General features: G+C 45.6%; 1 protein-coding gene across 1 annotated transcript in view; it reads left to right on the top strand.

Annotated features, from left to right (window-relative positions):
* HGD (homogentisate 1,2-dioxygenase) overlaps nucleotides 1-19,879 on the top strand; it is a 23,930-nt gene extending 4,051 nt beyond the window's left edge. Inside the window, exons 2-14 of the mRNA XM_057376241.1 lie at nucleotides 1,019-1,090; nucleotides 4,127-4,215; nucleotides 5,936-6,041; nucleotides 8,156-8,215; nucleotides 8,691-8,782; nucleotides 9,738-9,772; nucleotides 10,872-10,951; nucleotides 11,047-11,146; nucleotides 13,407-13,531; nucleotides 14,086-14,190; nucleotides 15,322-15,448; nucleotides 18,742-18,923; nucleotides 19,513-19,879. Coding sequence (XP_057232224.1) covers nucleotides 1,019-1,090; nucleotides 4,127-4,215; nucleotides 5,936-6,041; nucleotides 8,156-8,215; nucleotides 8,691-8,782; nucleotides 9,738-9,772; nucleotides 10,872-10,951; nucleotides 11,047-11,146; nucleotides 13,407-13,531; nucleotides 14,086-14,190; nucleotides 15,322-15,448; nucleotides 18,742-18,923; nucleotides 19,513-19,644 — 1,305 coding nt within the window. The 3' untranslated portion in view covers nucleotides 19,645-19,879. The remainder of the gene's footprint in view (nucleotides 1-1,018; nucleotides 1,091-4,126; nucleotides 4,216-5,935; nucleotides 6,042-8,155; nucleotides 8,216-8,690; nucleotides 8,783-9,737; nucleotides 9,773-10,871; nucleotides 10,952-11,046; nucleotides 11,147-13,406; nucleotides 13,532-14,085; nucleotides 14,191-15,321; nucleotides 15,449-18,741; nucleotides 18,924-19,512) is intronic.
* Nucleotides 19,880-21,516: the final 1,637 nt, after the last annotated feature.

The following is a 21,516-nucleotide window of genomic DNA, read 5'->3' as shown; positions in this document are numbered from 1 at the left end:
TACTCTTGCACTTGTTAGAGGGGAGCATTAATATTTAACTCCATCCCCAGGCCACGGGAATGAACTGCTGCCAAAAAACCACCTTTGTGTTCACGCAGAGTTCAGCAGAGCTGCTGCATGCCTTCCTGTAGATCTGAAGGGACTGTATTTACATTTCTGACTGTGCAAAGCCAAGTTCTGTGTTATTCCTCCTTCCCTGCTGTGTCTCTGGCTTGATGTGGGGTTTTTTCCTACTGCTGCAAATCTGGGATCTGCACCCACCATGTCCTGKGGCTTTTAGCTGGGCTCAGAGCATGGCAGAGCAGGCATGAGAGGACATGGAAATCTGCTCCATCCATGGGGAACTCACTGYCCTAGAGAGCCAAATTATCACCCAGAAATGGATTTATTGCTGCTATGGTGGACAGTTCATGCCCAACTGGACAATGTTTATTTAGGAGAAATCCGTGACACAGTTTAACTTGGCTGTGTTTTCCCTTTCTCTCTCATCCCATCTACATCCTGACACCTTCTTTGAACATGGGCATTTATCACAAGGCATGGCAACCAAATGACTCCCAGCTCCATTCCCTAAGAATCTGAGGGTCCAGTGAATAAATYTGCAGATTTTGGAACATCTGTGATTGAAGCAAAGTCAAATTGATTAAAAGGTGCAGCACACATCCAGAATGTTGGTGCACGGGTTTCCTTATCCATCACTCTGTTATTATTGAGTCTGACAGTATATGTAATATTTGGGTTACTTCTCAAACACCTTAATGTTGCAGAATGTGGTCAAAACAGCAGATTTAGGAGAGCAATTCCTGTCCATGCTCCCCACCCCACCACACAGTTATCAAATGAAGCAAATCCAGGAGCTGTGAAAATGGTCTTTGGCAATGTGCAAGCAGATCACTCGAAAAAGCCTTAATGCATACAAAGAGCCTGGGGAAAAGCATGGAGAAGCAATGRCTGGRTTGTTTCAGAGGTTTTGCTTGTGTKTTCAAAACAGTGATGATCTGTGTGGTTTATTTTACAGTACATGTCAGGATTTGGAAAYGAACATGTTTCTGAGGATCCACGCTGTCCAGGAGCTCTACCAGAGGGACAGGTACTGAGGTTTTTTTAAATGCTTTATCAAAATACTCTTTTGAGTGAGTATCTAATCCCTGGGCTTCTTTTCATCTTAACATATTTCCTTTCTTTCTGCCACCATGAAAATCTGCAGGAATCTTCTTTATGAAAGACTGGAATAATAAGATGCTTGCAAAAGTCAGAACTAAAGATTTCCACTCATACTTTCTATTTTTAAATTATTTGTGAATTTCCAAGTTTAACCTTGGGGGTTAAGACTTGCCTAGATTACCTCTGCTCAGCAACAGGGGTTTTTCCTAAAAGAATCTGCAATACAAATGGCTCAGCCACATGGAGAAGGAAGTCACCAGCTTTGGAATAAAACCAGAATAAAACCAGATTGCTCCTGCAGGAGAGGCAGCTTTCACAACTCCTGGAGGAATGGGGTTCAGTGAAGCTGATGTACAAATTTTTTTGGCAGGGGAGCATCTTCTTTATGGGGAGGGGAGATGAATGTCTATAATAGTAAACCGACAGATTCATTGTTAAAACGAACTTCTGAACACGTTTGATGAAAATAAATTATGARAGGTTGTTCTAAGGAAAGGACACACATGGTGCTACACCATTGGTGCCCGGAGGCAAGAATGAAACCATGAGGAATTCAGGCTTCTTTGTGCTGGTCTCTGTAATTCCTTGGACTTGGAGGGCAGAATGTTTCCTGTGGAGACAGGCTGARAGATTTGGAGTTGTTCAGTCTGGAGAAGAGAAGACTCTGGGGAGACTTTAGAGCCCCTTCCAGTACCTAAAGAGGGCTAAAGAGAGTTGGAGTGGTGGATTCCCCATCCCTGGAAATGTTTTAGGTCACGTTGGATGGGACTTTGAGAAACCTGGTCCAGTGGGTCCATGGCAGGGGGGGTTGGAACTGGATGATCTTTAGGCTCTCTTCTGATCCAAACCATTCTAGGTTTCTATGACTTGATGCTTAGCCTTGGTGCTCCTCTTCACCATCTGTGCAAACAGGCCAGAATTAAGGGCAAATGGAGACCTTGTCAACTTTTCTTGAGTTTTCTGGATTTCCCCAGTTCTGATGTTTTACACGTTCTGTGCCAATGTGGACACAAACACACAACACAGGGACACGTTAAATGCATATTTATGTCCCCTAGGTCTGCATGGCAGTGCTCACAAAAAAGACAAACTGCTGTGTTGATTCAGGCTGCTGCAGTGAGGATGGCTAGAAAAAAAATGTAAGATAAATGCACCTTAAAACTAGAGGATCAGTAGTGGTGGCTACTGGTCTAAAAAGGCAGTGGTGGATGTGCTCTTTGAGGTTTTCCAGAGCTGCACCACTTCCCAGGGGCAGACTCCTCCAGCTCCTGGTTGAGGTGCTCTCATCTGGACAGAATYTGGACTCTGTGTCAAAAGAGTTAATAGAAAAACCTGAAAACAAGTTAGACAAAAAAAAAAAAAATCTTCCGTCCCAGGAGTGGATCCTTTGTCTGATGCAGTATTTATAAGACTGGCATCTGCAGCAGTGCTGGCTAAGATAAAAATTCCAAGGGTTATTGATCCCCCTGCTTCACTGCATACCCATATTGACAAAATGGAGCTTGAGGGCTGGAAACTGCACACTCAGAGAGCTTCAGCTCTCCCCTYTGCTCACCTGTCAGGGCAGCTTTAAAATCTCATGGATTTTAAATCCATGCTGGTCTGCTCAGCAGCAGAACAACAGGATCTGTACCAGACCTTGCATGGGGGAGATTGTTGCCTTGAAAGGCCAATTTTTAATAATGACACAGACACGGTTAAGGGGATAAAAAGGGTTTTACCTCRGTATTTGGGATCCCAGGTGCACAACTTGATGGCAGAATGCACMCCCGTGTACAGCACGGGTACAAGTTTTATAGGTTTCAGGAATTAGTATATCTATATAGGATTGTCCAATAAGAAACTTAACAAATGCAGTAATGTCCCCCTATTCTAATGAATCCCCCCCAGATGAGGCCAGAGCCCAGTTTACACARGRTGTTCTGGACAGAAGGCTTCACCCAAGGCTGAGCTCGGGTTTAAGATAGCACAGGGCACACTGACTCCTTCCTCAGGATGTTTGGTGTCTCTGCCCAGCAGAACTCCTAAACTGAGCTGGAATATCAGAAATTACAAACATGTGGGCTAAGGGGTGCAGGGCAATGCATAGAGGGTACAGAAGTGTAAAAAGGAAAAGCAAAAATCATCAGGCACCAAGATGGGGTAGCAAATGGGGTGTGACTGTCCCACTGGGGTGTTTCCTGCAGTTCTGGGATGCCTTTGCTTCTTGCTGATCTCAAACAAATAGATGGTGGCCTACTCAGATCAAAATGCTTGGTTTCTGWTCTCTGAAAAGGAGGAATCTATCCTCCAGTTATGAACTCATAAGGGCTSCAAAAACCTGCTAGTTGTACCCACRGSTCTGCARAGGGAAAAGTGMCCCYCTTTGTRYWCCAAAGGAGGYCTCTCAGTGTGCAGAAATCCTGCAGGAAAGCAAAGGCTSCTACACTGGTCCCTCATGCTTTTGGGTAGCCAGCAGCACTGTCAGGAGGAAGCAGCAAAACACTGAAATTTCTGTTCCACAGGCAAAGGGCAGGAGGAGAAAGGGGAATTCAGTGCTTTCAGCTGCTGTGAGTCTTTTTCAGCCTTCTACAAAGCCAGACAGACATGATGCTCTGGGGTAACCCCTCTGAGCACTCAGTTTGAGAAATGTTTGTGCTCAATACCAATCTGCTTTGCAATCTGTACTCCCTGGAAGTAATTTCCTCTTCCCATATACTCCTATTTCTGACCCTGCCGAGCACTGCCCTTGCAGCTTACTCTRTTGCTGCCTCAGGGGCTGTGCTGACCCCTGAAGGCACTTTTGTGGCATTTGGGAATGGGGTTTGGGGTCTGTGCCTCAGAGGAGCGAGAACACACAAGTGCTGAGCTGAAACACAGCACCCCATGGCATCAGGGTGCCCAGAACAGTGCTCTGCTGGAGGCTCCAGAGCCAAATTCCACACCACTGCCTCTCACTCCATTTTCCTTCTCCTCCATCCAGAACAACCCTCAGGTGTGCCCATATGGCCTCTACGCTGAGCAGCTCTCGGGCTCTGCCTTCACCTGCCCCAGACCCACCAACAAACGAAGGTACCGTGACCCCTGGCACTGGGAGGGGATGTGGCACTTGGGGTGAGCACTGAGAGAGGTGGAGAGGCTGCCTCGGTGCCATCAGTGCTTTCTGCAAGCCTGGAAGGGTAAAAATCATCTACAGTGCTCTGRGAGAGGGACAAGGACARAAGATCAYGGGARAGGGAGAGAAAAGGCTTTGGTGGGGCAAGTGGGTTATGAAAATGCCAAGAAAGGAGTGAGAAAGGAGTGTAGATGATGTAAAAATCATCTACAATGCTCTGAGAGAGGGACAAGGACAGAAGATCAYGGGAGAGGGAGAGAAAAGGCTTTGGTGGGGCAAGTRGGTTATGAAAATRCCAAKAAAGGAGTGAYTGGGGTGGGAAAGAAGTGGTTTTCTGAGCAAGGCAAGGAAGGAGGGGATGTTCACAGGAATCACATGGTCCCGAGTGGGTTTATGTGCTGTGTGAAACAACCTCGGGGTTTCAGGGATGGAAATATCGCCCCTCTTCCCTCATCCTAAGGGATGTTCCTGCACACCGAATGGGGCCAGTGAGCTGCTCAGTCTGCTCCCATTTTGGGGCTGCTCAGGGCCTCAGAAAAGTGCCAGGCACCCAGCATGCTCTTTAACACCTCAGCAGTGCTGAGAACAGCTTGTTCCAGCCAGCAGCAAACTTCCCAGAGCTCCGTCCCGCTTGTCATGCTCCAGCCATAACCAGATTGCACAAGATGGGTTTCTCTTTWTGCATCTCCCACTGTGGCTCCTCTGTCCTTTTTGCTGCTTGTTCAAATGAAAGACAAATGCATCATCTGAGATGCCTCTGCTCTCCAGGCTGCTGCCAGCTCTCAGCRTGCGTGGGAAAGAGATGAATCATTGTTTGCCGCGCGAAGTTGTCCTTGATGGAATTTTTCCAGATCTCAAGGGAGAGCTCCCTCCTCCCCTCTCCCATTTGCCCAAAGTGCAGCCACCACTGTTAATACATTAAAGGCATTGGCAGTCCTGCCTGGCTCAGGCTTTSCTGATCATTTCTCCTCTCTCACCTGATTGAAAGCCCAGCTTTAGGCTTGGCTGCACCCATGCAGGATGTGGCAGAGTCCACAACAGGCAGCAAGGAAAAAAAGCGATGGTTCCACAAAGTGTCAGAGGCATGGGACACCTCCCACAGCAGCAGAAAGCACCACATAAAACTCAGGTTTTTGCTGCATGTGGAATGGCAGCCAAGCATAGGTTGTTACTTTTTGCAATCCATCCAAATTCAGATACAGGCTGTGACCTCGTGTCTCCAGAGAGCTCCTCTATTCTTTCTGCTGGACACTGCTTGTCCCTGTTTTGTCTGAGCTGCTTTATAGCTGTGTTTAAACAATCTTCTTTTTTTCCAACTGTGAGGTTGCTGTATTTCAACCACAGAAAATCTATTTTTTATATGCACATATGCGTATGGGTAAATGTAGATGTATGTAATTATTTGTAAATACACATAAAGACGTTTACCTATATAAAGCACAACATCTTTATATTTAGACCCTCTAATAAAAGCTCTCTCTCTGGAAATCTCTGGCTGTGAGCTGCTGCATGATATTTAATTTTAATATTGATAATATTAATTTTATATGGAATAAAACTTCAGTTCCAGTTGCCACCCATGTAAATGTTATTCTAAGAGCTCAATCAGCCAGATTGAGCTACCCAAAGGATTTAACCTCCTCCCCAGGCTAATCCAGATGTTTTCCTTCTTTGTAGCTGGCTGTATCGAATCCTACCCTCAGTCTGCCACAAACCCTTCAAACCTCTGGAGGAGGGCCACTTGACACACGACTGGGATGAAATTGAGCCTGACCCCAACCAGGTAACCATGCTGGAAGGAGCCCTGGTCCAGCCAGGACAACAGTCAAATATCAAATTAATCAGAAGTGCAAAAGCACTGAATTGTAAGCAATCTGCGAGGAGCCAAGGATTCCTGGGAGTGTGGCCAGTTCAGGAACAGGGTCTTGTCTGCCCTGTTCATTGTTCCTCACCATGGTCACCCAAGGAAGGACAGCCCTCAATTTTTATTGTTTCCCATCTTGACAGATCYTTGTGCTGCTTCCCAGCACAGCCATGGTGCCAGGGTTGGACCTGTGTTACCTGGCATCTCCCCTGGGGACTCCTGTTGGCCTCCTTTTMATCTGCTCTCTGTTCTTCAGTGTCACCCATCAAAATCTCATCGTGTCCCAGCCAGGCAGGCAGAGCAGCAGCATGTCTCTGCCATCCATCCTCTCCTTCCTTGCATTTTTGGAGAGGCTGCTGGCTGCCAGCCCATTTCTCTGCTGCCCTCATGGGAAATCTCCCTTCATTCTGCAGAGTCACACAGAGAGATGGCATTTGTCTTCCTCTGTTATGGCCTTGCCATTGTCTTTAATCATGATTTCTTCCCTGCCAGCCCCAGAACATTTGGTTTTGCTCATCTGCTGCCATTCTCCTCTCAACATCATCTCATGGTCATTGGTTTTCACTTCTCTCAGGTTTTGCCCTTTGATGCATCATGATTAGCTAATTTCCAGCCTCACCATTTGTCYAAATAATTCCCCAGATGTGCTGGAATATGTTTTCCAGCCATTGAACAAGGAGCAGTGACAGGCTTATATTTACATGCCTTTGGTGCTCCTTCCCTGAATGACTTCTGTTCTCACCTCATCCATCCTTGATGCCCTTTTGCACCCTACATCTGCCTTTATGATTGTTTGTGATTACAGAAATTCCAAGGTGCTCAGCTCTCAAGCATCTGAAGCCATTTATATGTAGTACCTTTTTTTCCTAAGGAAACAGCAGCAAAGCTCCTGTCCCCTCCCTCTCTTGCTACAAATYCCGAGGGGTCATTTCCTGGCACTGAGTGGGGAAAAGCACCTTCCTGCTTTCCTTCTTATCCCCTCTGAAACAGAGACAGAGACAAAGTTCAGCTTGTTGGACAAGACCTGTTCTTCCCTGCCATGCTTTTGTGTTTTACACAGTACTTAGGGAGCTTTCTCAATCCTCATCCATCTAAAAAATGGCCATATGGAGGCACCTTATGCAAAGCCCAGTTAAAAAATACTCTTTAACATTACCCAAGGACAATGGCAATAGTATAAAAGGCACAGATGACAACTGAAAAGGAGTCAAACATGATGAAAAAATATGGGGTGGCATCTGAGCAGAGATGCTGAAACAGAATAAAGAATAAAGCTCTCCAGACTGGAACAGAGATAACCAAGGGAAGTTATGACTGAGAGGCAGGGAGAAAACAAATACCAATAACAAATGTCACAGTAAGAAAAAAAAACCCTAAAAGCAGCCAAGCAAAAAAACCCAAACGAACATAAACTGTGGAACATCTTGTCAGAGGATGTAGGTGGATTCAAATCCAATAAATACTCAGGACTCCTCTGGCACCTTCTGCCTGAGGACCTTGATAGGCTTTGCAAGAATTAATTAGTGCTGCTCATGGCTCCTATTTATGCAGGCAGAGCTATTTCTGTTTTGGATATGGGGAAAACGAGGTAGAGAAAACAGGAATGTCATGTTTGGGTCACAGAGGAACTGAATCATTCAGCATGGAGAGGAGCACAGGATCATGACAATTTGACTGTGGAAACCTGGCTCATCTGAATTTCTTTRCTCTCAACAGTGTTGTTAGTAATAGAGACAGATTTTAAATAGGATTTTTTTTAACCTTGGCACTAAACAGACCTGCCAATTACTTTACAAAATTATGATAAAAAAAATTTAAAGCCCCCCAAAACAAAACGAAACAAAACAAAACAAAAAGCAAACCAAACAAACTACTTGCAAACCATATTATCAAGGCAATGAGGAAAGAGCTACCTCAGCTAGCAGAGGGCAGGGRAGCAGAGAGAGGACAGGGGTCTGCTTTCTTTTGAATTATCACCATTCGTGTTCTGACCACTGGCATATCTTTTTTGGTTTTTCTTTGCTGCAATCTAGCTGCGATGGAAACCTTTTGAGATTCCAAAAGCCCCTCAGAAAAAGATGGACTTTGTGAGCGTAAGTTGGGGAACCAGGGCATCTCCTCCATCTCTRTTCCCCCTCAGGGGGTGGCAGGGCACACAAGATGCTCAGAACTGGGTTACTATTAGCATTTTTGAAACCACTGAGTTTGCAGAGTATCTGTGGGAAGGGAGAGCATTGCAGATTTCAAACAACTGACAGTGAGCTTGATTTTCTTCACTGACTTTCAAGGAACTCTTCAATAAAATAAAATAAAATAAAATAAAAAAAAAGACCCAACCCTCAGTTTCCCCCAGACCCTTGGCTGGAAAACACCAGGTTACATGGATTTTAAGAAATAAATTATATATATATATTGGTATATTAAAGAGAAACCAACATATTAGACAAAGGTAGCAGGGTGGGAAGAGGGAGAGGGGGTGAATCCCAGGGAAGGGGTGGTGTAAGGGGAGGAAAGGGGGCTGTCCCTGCTCCTCTGCCACTCACTTGTGGTGTTTTGGGTGTTTTGTAGGGACTGCACACCCTTTGTGGTGCCGGTGAGCCCAGAGGACGCAATGGCATCGCCGTCCATATTTTTGTCTGCAACATCTCCATGACTGACAGGTCAGTGTCTGCTGTGTCCATCTGATGCCACCAACTTGAGTCGAGCTGCCAGCACCCCTGGGTGTCCTGTGTTTCCTGTGTTCTCCGTGCCCACAGCAGATGTTTGTCACGCAGATTGTGCTGTGGTTGAGCACTGGAGGAGTGGGTGGCGAACAGCCAAGTTGGGAGGTGGACATGGGGGTGCAGCAAGAGATGTGATGGATTTAGGTCTTCTTGTCTCAGGGGCTGGAGCTTCTATGATGAGTTTGATCCGTTTATTTCTAATACAAGCTCCTTTTTATCTACTTTCATAAGTCAGCCTTTCTATATGATTAGCAATTATTCATTGGTTAATTTAGCAGTCTGTCTATTACATTTCAGCATATGATTGGTATATTTGCAAAAGCGTGTCTTTGTATGCCTTGCAGTTTTAAATCAACGTTCTCAGCATTTTGCACTTTCTTCAATCGTCCTATTGTTCTTCAATTGCTCTTTGTTCTTGTTTCTTACTATGTTTCTTCTTCATGGTCAGTGTGAGGTACATGTTACACTGCTGTAGTCATGTCCTCCTCTTTCCCATCCTCTTCTATCTCACTCTGCTCTATCTTGTAGTCTGGGTTGCTCAGGAACAGCAATTCATGACCTCGTTCCCACAAAAACCTGTCTAACAGAGATTCACCTAACTGAGATCCTTCTACAGCTCCCTGCAGCGGCTCAGGGGGGAAATCAGCCCCACTCCCCAGTTTACAACAAAGGCAGGGATCTGGCAGAGGTCAGAGAACATCCTACTCCCAGACTGAGCTGTTACTTAAGAGTTGGACTCGATCCTTGTAGGCCCCTTCCAACTCAGAATATTCTGTGAATTTGTGAAACTCTGCCACGTCAGTCTCCCAGCTCAAAATTGCCCAGCTGTGGCTGTGATGTGCACAAAGCATGGGGATTGTAGCACCCTGACCTTCCTGTTTCCCTTTTTTAGATGCCTTTATAATTCGGATGGTGACTTCCTGATWGGTGAGTTGATGCTTTGGCTTCTTTTCTCTGCCAGGTGGTTCTACCTTGGTGATACCTGCCTGCCTTTTTCTTCCAGAGCCTTGGGTCCTACAGCCAAGATTTAGAGGAGGGGGTTGGTTTCACCCCCCTGTCATGCAGATTTGGGGGTCTGGCACCAGCTGGGCCATTGGGCGAGTTGCACTGTTCCTGTGCCAGACTGCAACTCTTCGAGCAGTGACCCAGGTTCTTTGGCATGGTGCTCAGGGATCATTTCCCAAGGCTTCCTAGACATGCTACAGGCAGAGGTTTTCTGGAAATCATAAACCTCAGGATTTCTGAACAGCTTACAGATAGATGCCTTTGTTGCTTGAGCCCAAGATTATTTGGCACGGCAGCTTAGCTCCCGTGCTGTGCCAGCCTCAGGCAGCCAGRCTGCCACAGTGAGTGTGGAGGTTGACACATAAAGTCCACACAWGCTGAAAAATATTCTGAGAGGTATCACAAGTCAGATATTTGCTTCTATCTGTCTTGAGCAAAGAACAGGAATGCCTTTGGGACACTAACAGGAACATTTGTCCCATCAAATAGCTATTAAATTGTTCTCACTCACCTCCCTCACTACTGTGAAGTAAAATTGTCAGGGCAGGTTTTGTAAACCTGCTAATGTTTTAAGTGAAAATGTGAGCTCTCCTGTGCCAGGAAGTCATGGAACACAATGCAGATGTTAGCAGAGTATTGCTTCTACCCTCAGGAAGCAGCTACTCCCAGACATCTCACACTGCCACTGACATGACAAAGATGGGCACATGCACTATTTCATAGGAAGATTGTGAGACAGACAGGTATGGCCCCAAATATATCAAATCCCATTTATTTGTACATCGGTGCAAACCTTACATCAAGGGGCCACAAAGAGATGGCTTTACAAGCACCTCCTGTGACGTGGGGATGAATGGCTGCTCAGGAAGCTTTCACTCTGCATGGCAGCTCACACTYCATGTGTAGCTGTGCCACAAAGGGCCAGTTGTGCTTCCTTGGAGCCTGGGTGCTCTGGCAGGGACAGARAAGGTGGCAATCATCACATTACTGCAGCTCCTCTGCCTCCCTTTTGTTTCCAYAGTGCCCCAGCAAGGAAAACTGCTCATCACAACTGAATTTGGGAAGATGCTGGTGGAGCCAAATGAAATCTGTGTCATCCAGGTAAGGGCTCAGTGATGTTGGAGCAAGCCAACTCCTGCATCAGCTGCTCACCGTTTGTCAGCAAAGCCCTGGGAGGATCTTCCTTTATTTTCCAGCAAGGAATGCGTTTCAGTGTGGAGGTGTTTGGAGAGACCAGAGGCTACATCCTGGAGGTGTATGGGGCACACTTCGAGCTGCCTGACCTGGGACCCATTGGTAATCATCTCCTGTTAGACCTACAGCGAATTTCATAGGGACAGGCATGAATGGCAAACCCAAATCCATCACATCCTCCCATGCACAAGCTCCTTCACAAAGATGCTTTCCATTCCAGCACTGTTATTCCCCAGCAGAGCAAGCATCTCTCCCAAAAAAATGTGACAGAGCAGCTGTCCAGATTCCCCTGGTACTGAAGGGACCATTTATCTGCCACACTCTTTTCTACTTTATACACTGGTCTGGGTGCCCCCATCTCCTGACTATGAACCTGTTTCTACCAGAAGAAACTCAAAAGGCCATCACCACTGATGCCTCATACCTACAGATACAGCAAAAACTGGAGAGGAGAGAATTTACCTGGTAAAAGGAAGGGCAGATTTCAGAGGCAATAGATATTCTTGAAGTTCCATTTTAGATCTAATCATGTGGGTTTTCCCCCCTACCTCTGCTAACAGAGGCAATTTGGAGCTCTAGAGTGCCTAAGTGTCAGAAACTGCTTCCTCTGGAGAATTAGAAACCAATAAAATGAACAACACATTCACATCTCTGCGTGGTGCTGCCAGGGAGGATCTGCTTTCACTGAGCACAGGTCTAGCTCTCATAAATCACAGATCCTCTGTGCCAGATGCCTCCTGTTCTGGGCACAGTCACAGATCGTGAAAGCACAGCCTCTTGCTGCCATGACAAAGATATTGCAAGGGGACACAGGCCTGCTGCCCACATTGTGATTTCCCAGTCAGCTTTCTGGCAGTGCTCATCTCAGGTTATGTCACCTTCCTTATCCCTTGGGTACTTGCCTCCAAATTTATCTTGCTGAGAAAAACACCTCCTGGTTACTGCTACTAAGATTGTCTCAGGCAAGGGAAGTGAAGCTCCTTTTGTAACAGCTAAAATAACTACCAAACCAGTGCCAATAGTTTTCCACTTTCAGACAGGTGTTTTGGGGTTGGTTGTTTTTTGTTTTAGGTTGGATTGCGGGGTTTTTTTCCCCCAATAGATGTTTTTAGCTCTCAGCATGATCTAAAAGACTGGCCATGCTTCAAGTAAATTAACTGGTATTATGAATCTGTAACAAGCTTGGCATGGCACATCTGCATTCAGGGTATTTGCATCTCATAGCCATGGTGAAACTGAAGCTGCTCATTCTTGTAGTGGAGAACCAACCCAGTTTGCAGCTCTTCAGTGGGACCCCACTTAAGCATCTCTCTGGTATGACATGCTGGGCACATCTTTTTCCATATGGGGCCTACAGTGATGTTTCAGCAGCTTGCCTTTTAGCCAGCTKCAGCTTTCTGCCATCACCCTGTACCTGCTCCACTTGATTATCGATATGGTTGCCCAGCCTGTTTGTAATAAGKTTTCCCATTAGCTAGTTTTTCAGACACAGTTAGACTTTCTTTGGTATTTTGGCTTGGGATTTTTTTGTCTCCAGAAGGCAGGAATCTATAATAAGGCTTACTTTCTGGAGGAAAGAAAGAGTGCACTTGCCTGTAAACCTTTTCAGGAGGTGCTAATTATAAGAGCTCCTCTTCTCACTACCTACCTSCCTTCCCCTCAGAGACCAAGATCCTTTGTATTTCAGTCTTACTTTATTTCAACTTCACTTTTTACTTGAAAAAAAAAAGTGACAGATGGGGAAAAGCAGTGATTGTTAAACCTTAGCAGCAGGTAGTAATCTCTGCATTTTTATCCAAGAAATTCAAAACCACTTTGTAACAATAATACAAGAAGAATGCTCCAGCACCCCCATATGGTGCTTTGCACTTTGAAATGCACTCCTCACATTAAGCAACCCTTCAGTATGCCCAGATTCTGTAGGTATCACTATTTTATTACTCTTTCTTAGCATTCAGAAATGTATTTGGCCCTCTCATGACATGCATGATAGCTTCTTCCTGGCTAAGTGTCCGATCAGCAGGATGTCCAGGAACAGAGAGCAATTCATCCTCCATTTTTCACTTAATTGCAAGTTGTTACATGCCTTTAATTGAGGATGGCATACAAATCTCGTTCAGAAGGCAACAAGTGACTGCCTTAGTCACAAATGGAGCATGAACTTAAACACCAGGATGACTTTCAATTACCTACTCCTAGGAGCCAGAGCAGTACCTGACTGTTTCTGGTTTCATGGTGGGCCAAGAAGCAGTTGGGTCATTCGGAACATGGAAGGGCACCCACAAAGCCAGGAAATTGCACCAGCCTATCACTTCACTAGCAGATTGCCCAAAGAGCTTTGTCACCTCTCCTTCTTTCCCAGGAGCCAATGGCCTGGCCAACCCACGTGACTTCTTGGTGCCCGTGGCATGGTACGAGGACCGCCAAGTGCCAGGGGGSTACACAGTGATCAGCAAGTACCAGGGCAAGCTGTTTGCAGCCCAGCAGGTGAGGATGCCCTGGGACAACAGGGAACACTGCAGTGTATGGCCTGGGGTGTGGAGTCTCAGGAGGTCCTGCTGGGTTACGTGGAGGAGAACTGAGCCCTTGTCTTCTTGGGTCATTCATTTTCCCAGCTGAGAAGCCTCAGTCTGGGGAAAAAAGCCTTTGTGAAGATTTGACTGTCCAAAAACCCAACAGTGGTGTTTGCCTCACTGTTTCCATATGTTTATAGTGACAGAGTGGAAAAGAGGAGCTGGAGCTGCTGTGAAAATCCAGTTTCTTTACCAGAGCTGATGCTGCAGCTGGCCTTGTCCTCCACAGCTTGAGCACTCAAAAGCTCTTGGAGACCAAACCCCAGAGGGAGGGCTGAGGCTCACCAAGTGGAAACACTGAGGGAAACCTCATCATCATAACTYTGAGCTGTGCTTAAAGGGCTCCCTKTGTACCTCTGACCAGCACTAACTAAACCCACTTTTCATTTGGGAAAGAGCAKCATCCTGCACACGTGCAGCAAGTTGGAAGGCTGTTTGTGGTAATCCTCTGTCTCTTTGCTTTGCTAGGATTACTCCCCGTTCAACGTTGTAGCTTGGCATGGGAACTACACACCGTACAAATACCATCTGGAAAAATTCATGGTCATTAACGCTGTTGCTTTTGACCACGCGGTAAGTTCTGCAGCGGGGTGAGGCAAAGCAAAACTTCAATCCCACCCTGAGCTCCAGGGGCTCTGTGCCTCTCAAAAAATACATTGTGCTGTGTGTGAAATCTCTTGTGCTGCTTTCCCTGGGCCCAAATCAAGCTCTTGCAGAGGAAGACATCCTCCTTGGTGGTACAAAGACATAACTGGAGGTTAATCAGCTTCTTAAACAGCTCTGTGCAGCTTAGCATAGAATTTCTGTGCCCTGGAGGAGGGATGAATACTGAAGCCAACATACACCATGCAACTCAGCAAAAAAAGACTGTTGCTTCAAATTCTTGCTTTGATTTATTTCTTGCTATTGGACAGACTCCTTCCCCTAGTTCTTCTAAGTCCAGCACTGAAATTCATTTTGAAGAGCTGGCAGCTTTCATTGTAATAACTTCTAGACCTTATGGAAAATAACAAAAGCCAAAACTAATGTGAGCAGCTCGTCTAAAAAGGAAACCGGTGCAGTGGGAGAGGTGCCCACAGCAATGCAAGTGGGTGTGCAAGGAGACTGGAGCATTTTTAGTGAGAAAACCAGCAGAAAGCATTGTTTAAAACTCTAGGAAAAATCTCCCAGGCGAAGGATGGGTTTGGGATCAAAGCCCAGAAAATAATTTTACTGGACTAGAGACTTCAACAAGCCACAATTTCTSTGCAATTTCTTCTCTGTTTGTAAACTAACTGGGTCATGAGGCTAAATGCCTCTAGTAGGATGTTCCAGTCCTCAGTAACAGACTGAGGAAAAGGTGGTTTTATGGTAGGAGCATTGGAGAGTGCTCTTGGAACTGCAGTACCTCATTTTGCAGTGCTGTCTTACCCTCCACATCTGTGTTGCCAGCTAAAAAGGCAGCTTTAATGATGAAGGATCATCAAAGCTGCTCAAAGGAAGAACCATCCAGTCTCGTTTCTTGTCCCCCATATTTAGTATGGAATTGTGATGCTGAGTGCTGTCCCAAAGAGTCCCAAATCTCATTCATATTACCARGTCCAGGTGACAAAAGTGTTTAGGCAAAGGAGAGGCCGTCTCAGTCAGGTTTACCACCCGGATGACCTGAGCAGACAGCTCTGAGCCCTGCTCTGTTTCATGCTTTTTGCTTTGCTTTTTTTCCAGGATCCTTCCATCTTTACTGTTCTGACAGCCAAGACGACCCGTGCTGGAGTGGCACTCGCTGACTTTGTGATATTCCCCCCACGATGGGGGGTAGCTAACAACACCTTCCGCCCACCTTACTACCACCGTATGTCTGCTCTTGTTTGTGCTTGAGTCCAGGACTACAGAAGGAAAACMAGTCTCTATTCATTTGAGAGCATGGGCAGGGAAGCAGCAGTCTGCTTTGTTGTCCTTGGCTCAGTTAGTCAGCTTCTTGGAGTCAGTCAGTCCTCCCTGGAAAATGAGCAAATCCAAAGATGTTCCTATTTCAAGTGTCTCATGAAAAACTCAGAGGTGATGGGCTCATTGCAGCTGCATAGATGAATATGTCTGTACTTGAGGGGCTCCCACAGTGAGTACATATTGAACTCGGTATTGGACAAATGAGTCAGATATTGTCCTGTCATCCAACCATGGATCATTTAATATCTCATTAGAGTACATAGATAAAGGACAGGTGAAAGGGAATTGTCACATTACAAGTGGTGAGAAGCACAGAGGGGCATAGAGCTGGCACTTGTATGGTGAGATCAGAGTTACAGCAAAGAAGGGAATTGGCTCTCTGGAAACCTTCTTCACCACCTGCACAGTGATGGAGGCACAAGATGCCAGTGATAAGGARCTGGGCYCCTTCTTAGGCAGGGAGTTGGTTAATATTTTTTTGATTTGGCTGTCGTCCCCAGAGCTGGTTTCTTTTTGGAAGTTTTTTGGCTTTGTCTTGGCAGAGCATGGCAATGTGTTGCATTGAATGGATGCTAAAAATCCAGTTCCCCACATGGGATTGTCCTTCCAGTAAGAAGATGAAACACCCTGCTCCCTGAGACTGAGGGGAAAGTTTGGCCATCCTACATCCCTTACATCAACAGCTAAGAGGCCTCATCTCAATAACTACCAAGTGGCCAAACTGTGGTCACTTTGAAGTGCTGAGAGACTTTCTGCACACTTAACCACAGTTTAACAGCCAGTTCCTTCTCCTACTTAGATTATTTCCAAGCATCTTGGAGGCCACCAGAATTAGTGGTACTTGCAGGCATAGTAGGCAGCTGTGCAGCCAYCTGAGTAAATCCCACAGGCAAAGTCCTGCCCCGTCATTCTGCTTTCATTTGCAATAACGAGGGTGACATGAAAACACATCTCCTRACTGGCTGGGATAGTGCCAAGACAYRTTTTTCTASACCYTAAGAGGTGARACACACYGCTGGTTAACCACAATGAAGCTGCTGCTCATCAGCAGAGCTGTGCTAATTTTACATGGACACATTGTGAGCCATAGCAAATAGAAAGAAGAGCCTTGCTTCATCTGTGCTAAAAGACAGAAAGAACTCTCCTTCCCTTGTCAGTGTTGTGATKATCTAAGTACCCATAAAGCTGGCTGTGGCTGGCTGCCACAGGTACTCCCTTGACCACAGCACCTCAGYCATAAGCTTGAGCACTAAATTCATTTTGAGGAGGTTGGGTGTCTGCTCTACCCCAGCCATGGAGGGRAAGAGCTTGAGTGGGCAAGGCAGACATTGTGACAGTCAATTATCAACACACTGCACACATTAGTTCCCTCTGAAATTAGTGCTGTGATGAGAATCTTGTTGCATTAAGAGGGGTATAGCAGRACTGAGCAGCTCTGGGGCTGAAGTACCATACTAATTTCAACAAGTTCAGTTCTGCTGAACTCCCTTCTCTCCAAGTATTTCACAAGAGGCCTATTTTGTTTGCCAGAAATTCCTTTCTACTTCCTCTTTTCAGGTGTGTGGAAAGCCTGTGTTCAGAGAATTCTGGTGCATTTAAGAGTTGTGGTTTTCATATTGCATTAACTTTGCCCCAAGTATAGCAGTGATGTTTCAAAAATATTCCTCTTAGACACCATAAYRATTTCACATACAAAKGCKGCTGTGCAGCTTGTAAATACTGAYTTCTGGCCACATTTACATCCTTAGAGGCTGTGCCTTACTCCTAAGCACTTTTGAACCCAGATGGAAAATCTGAGTTTTTATACAGTGGGCAGATGCAGTTTTTATACTATGGGCATATATTAATCCTGCCTGAGAGAGTGCTTATGTGTTTCTCGTGGTGGTGTAATACCTACTGGCCACTAAGAGACTTTAACTTTACAACATCCTGCTCTGTAGAGACAACACTATTTAACTGATARGGAAGGGAGGCACAYCTGAGYTGTTTGGGTTCACATATWAAATTTGCAAGTGAAAAACAAACTGGACTCTGCTCATCTCTTAAGTTGCAGGCTGGTTTCCTACTCACATGCCCAGCCTTCCTGACAGATACTAAAATTCCTGTTGCACACAAATTGGCCATCCACCTCGTAGGGTACATACTGCAGTCTAAATGTGCCAAGTGCACTACATGAGCAGGTTCAATGAAAAGCTTGTAACAATCCAGTCTTACATGAGACACTGACAACTTAGGAGGAAAATTAATGAATGTTTGCATACATATGTAGGACAATCCTGCTTTGAGTTAAATTAGTTTTGCTGTTAAACGTTTCAGACCCTGGATTGTACTTAACAAAGACTGAACTAGCAGTTAAAGAGGGCTACATATAAAAGTTAAAAAAGCATGTCCTGGTTTTGCCAAAAGTAACTGCTAAGCAGAAAGTTGCCATATTGTTTAGTCACATCAGGTGTAGTAAAGCTGAAAGCTTGGATGACAGCTGTTAAAATACTGAATGATTAGATATAATCATCCTTGCCTAAGTAAGTGGTACACTATCTTTAATATTAAAGGTTATTCTTTTGGGTTCAGAGGGCCTATGGAAAGTATTCCTCCTCAGGGAAGGACAGAATTTGGCTCCTTGTCTTAGGGCATACAGTGGCTGTAGAGAAATAGGTATWTAAATCATGAATTAAAAGCATAAGATAGTGAAGTCTCTTGCTGCTCTGGAGGTGGTAGAAGAGTATCAAAATAATTTCATACTCATAACCTGGGAGAGCAGAGCAAGCTCTCTTTTAAGGCCATTGGCCAGGCATTTTGTGCCTGTAACTCAGGGATGATTATACAGAACTTCCTTTTCTTTACAATCTCTAACCCAAGTCTGTAAAATCAGGTTACACCATGCAGTCCTTATACAGGCTTAGTGCTTACACAGCCCGAGGTGGTACGAAGAGCACAAGTCTACCAGTGTCATTTAGGGATTGATGAAACCACCTTCATTACGGTGATTTCTAACAAACATTCTTCATTAGGGAGCTCTGTTTCTGAATCCAGATAATAAAATCCTATACAACTTTACAAGCATTGCCTGTAGGATCCCCAATGTTCCCTCACGATACCCTGCTTACAAACTTTCACSCCACCTGCTTCAAGGAGCTCACAGCTCTTCTGTGATCCCTCCCAATCATCCTTCTTGCAACTTCTCTGTGCCTCCTGCAGGGAACTGCATGAGCGAGTTCATGGGGCTCATCAAAGGCCACTACGAAGCAAAGGAAGAAGGTTTCCAGCCGGGAGGTGGCAGCCTGCACAGCATGATGACCCCGCACGGGCCGGATGCTGACTGCTTTGACAAGGCCAGCAAAGCCAAGCTGGAGCCAGAGCGGGTCGCAGACGGGACCATGGTAAGGAGCAAAGGGAGCTAGTAAGGGTTGGAAAACAGCATGGTATAGTGCTACTTTTAAACTACAGCCTAGTACTGTAGATTCTTGCTGGTAAATTGCAAAAGTACTTGAACCCAACTGCTGCAGCATTCACATCCCTCACCAGTTAGCACCATTCAACTCCCAGGAGCACCCCTGGAGACATCCGATACCAGGCAGCTTTRATCATCTGCCCACCTAAACTGCTGCATGAGCAGGAAGCCAGGAATTTCATTTTTGTCTTAGCCTGTGGGCAAAGAAGCAAACACCCTGATGGGTCTCCTCACTCTACCCCCTAAATTCTAATGATGACCATGAACAGASCTTGAACTAGGCTTTTGGAATAACCTGGCTTTCCTGGGCATGCAGGGAGTCCARAGACACTCCTGAGACCTCCTAATAYAAGCAYTGCATTGCCAAATCTGAAGARCATTCYCCCTGAGTCAGTTAGGCTGAAAGCAGAACCTGGAAGTACTGGATCATGTATACAAATCCTGTTTGTGGTAGAGCAGACACCTTGTCTGAATTTAAATTCCCTCTTACCCTAACCTACCTTCCCTCTTCCCAACAGGCCTTCATGTTTGAATCATCCCTCAGCCTTGCCGTCACCAAATGGGGCCTCCAGACCTCCAACCGCCTAGATAAAAACTACTACAAGTGCTGGGAACCTCTGAAAAGCCATTTCAATCCTAAATGCAAGTAAAGAAAAGTGCTTGCTGCTTGCAACACGTGAGTGAAGGCAGGGAAATCCAGCATAACTACATGTGATGGCACAGTCGACTCGGGCAGCACAGAATACTCTAGCACARAATGGCACTTCCACCAGTCACTGAGCCACGAAAATTATCATCTCKATGTAATGTGGGAAATGCAGTAAAAAACATCATTATTTTTAACTTTCAAGCATCCAATTAAAGCTTTCTTGGTGATACACTGAATCTGAAGTACTTGCATGGCTCTCACCACATATAGCTGGTGWGGACACAAGGTGACAGCCAGCTCCTGTTCACAGGGCCTCCTGGAAATACAACCCYGTGTCTTTCCCRGGGAGAATCTAGGGATTGACAATGYTTCTGTATGGGAATAGCTGGTGAACTCCACAGGGTGGAGGCAGCAAGTGAAGTCTCAAGCAGAATGGGAACCAGGAGCACAGCCCAGGCACCCCAATCCTCAGGCCTTTARCATGTACCCACGTGGAAGTTTCTAAACTTGGTGCCACCAGGATCTGTRTTTCTTAATTCCCAAGAGAAACAATTTTCCAAAAGAGAAGGAAATGTAGAGCTGTGACATGCAGTATGTCTGTTATATCCATCATCAGTTTTGGATCTGCACCAGGTCCTTTAGGGGGGGAAAAAAGCATCAGCTTTGAGCAAAGTATTATGGAATCTTCACAGAGATGTTTACTCTAAAATAGCCAATTCAGAAAAGGACATTTGGGATGATCAATTTGCCAGAGAAGCAGATTTAATCAGACTGATCCARGGATAAATGAGGTCTAAATGTTTCACAGGCAGAAGGGAAGGGTTAGTTTTCTGTTTGGGACCTAAATTATCATCCAGTGACTTGCAGGCTTGAATTTCTCTTGCACAGACACATCACTGAAGCAGATATGGGTGRTAACACACCAGTCAAAGCTAAAATTCCACAAGGCACACATTGCCTCTCCTAYCTTCACCCTAAATATCTGAAGGGAAATTTCTCTTTCCTTCTTCAGTGCACACAGCACCACTGCCTCAAACACCAATCCCATCTCTAGCAGCACAGCACACTTTTTCCTAGCAAGAGAACAGCATGAAGAGTTCTGGAAATTACAAGACAGAAAAGTAGGGCAGCCTTTCCCCAAGCACCACACTCAAATCTGCAGGGATGTGGCATCAGAGACTCTYCTCTGGAAAGGAAAGGGCTGTGGCAGGAGCCAGGAGCATCAATCCAAGGTTGGCCTAAAAGACCAGAGGCTCTGTGCTAATTCACAACCCATCCCCAAGCATTTGCTCAGCTGGCCTGAAACAAATACAGCTGCAAGGGAGAATTTACATGTGTGGCAACTCAACTTCCAATTAGCTGAGGAAATGGGTCCTGGGAGATCAAATTAGTTTGTGGCAGCAAGAATAGTTAATTTAGCATGCTCAGACAAGCAATTATTTCTTTCCCTAAATACCACTCTCTCCATGCATTGATGCCTCTCTGCACTGATACACAGCCCTATCTTGTAATATCATTTGTGACAGTCTTTTAGGAGCTATTCCACAGAGAATAATCCGGGTTTGCTTTAGTTAAACTAGCAGAACAAGCTGCAGAAACTGGTGCAAAAGGGCTGCTGGGAGCACATACAGAATTGCAAAACCAGGGCATGGACTAGCCCAGCTTCTGCACATAGCATTAGCACCAAGCTCCACGCAACCTGAATGTTTCATGGCTMACACAGGAAAGAGCTACAATAGGAAACACTTATTTAAACTAAACACTTRCTTTWAAAAAAATGAAAATCAGGGTAWATTTTTACTGTGAGGGTGACTGTGCATGGGCACGGGTTGCCATGGGAGGTTGTGGAGCCTTCACCTCTGGACACACTCAT

This window comes from Malurus melanocephalus, unplaced genomic scaffold (genome assembly GCF_030028575.1).
Source record: "Malurus melanocephalus ecotype Western Australia unplaced genomic scaffold, MMel_1.1 scaffold_275, whole genome shotgun sequence".
NCBI lineage: Eukaryota > Metazoa > Chordata > Aves > Passeriformes > Maluridae > Malurus > Malurus melanocephalus.
The sequence above is the reverse complement of the archived record's forward strand: the minus strand, read 5'-3'. Positions and strand labels throughout refer to the sequence as shown.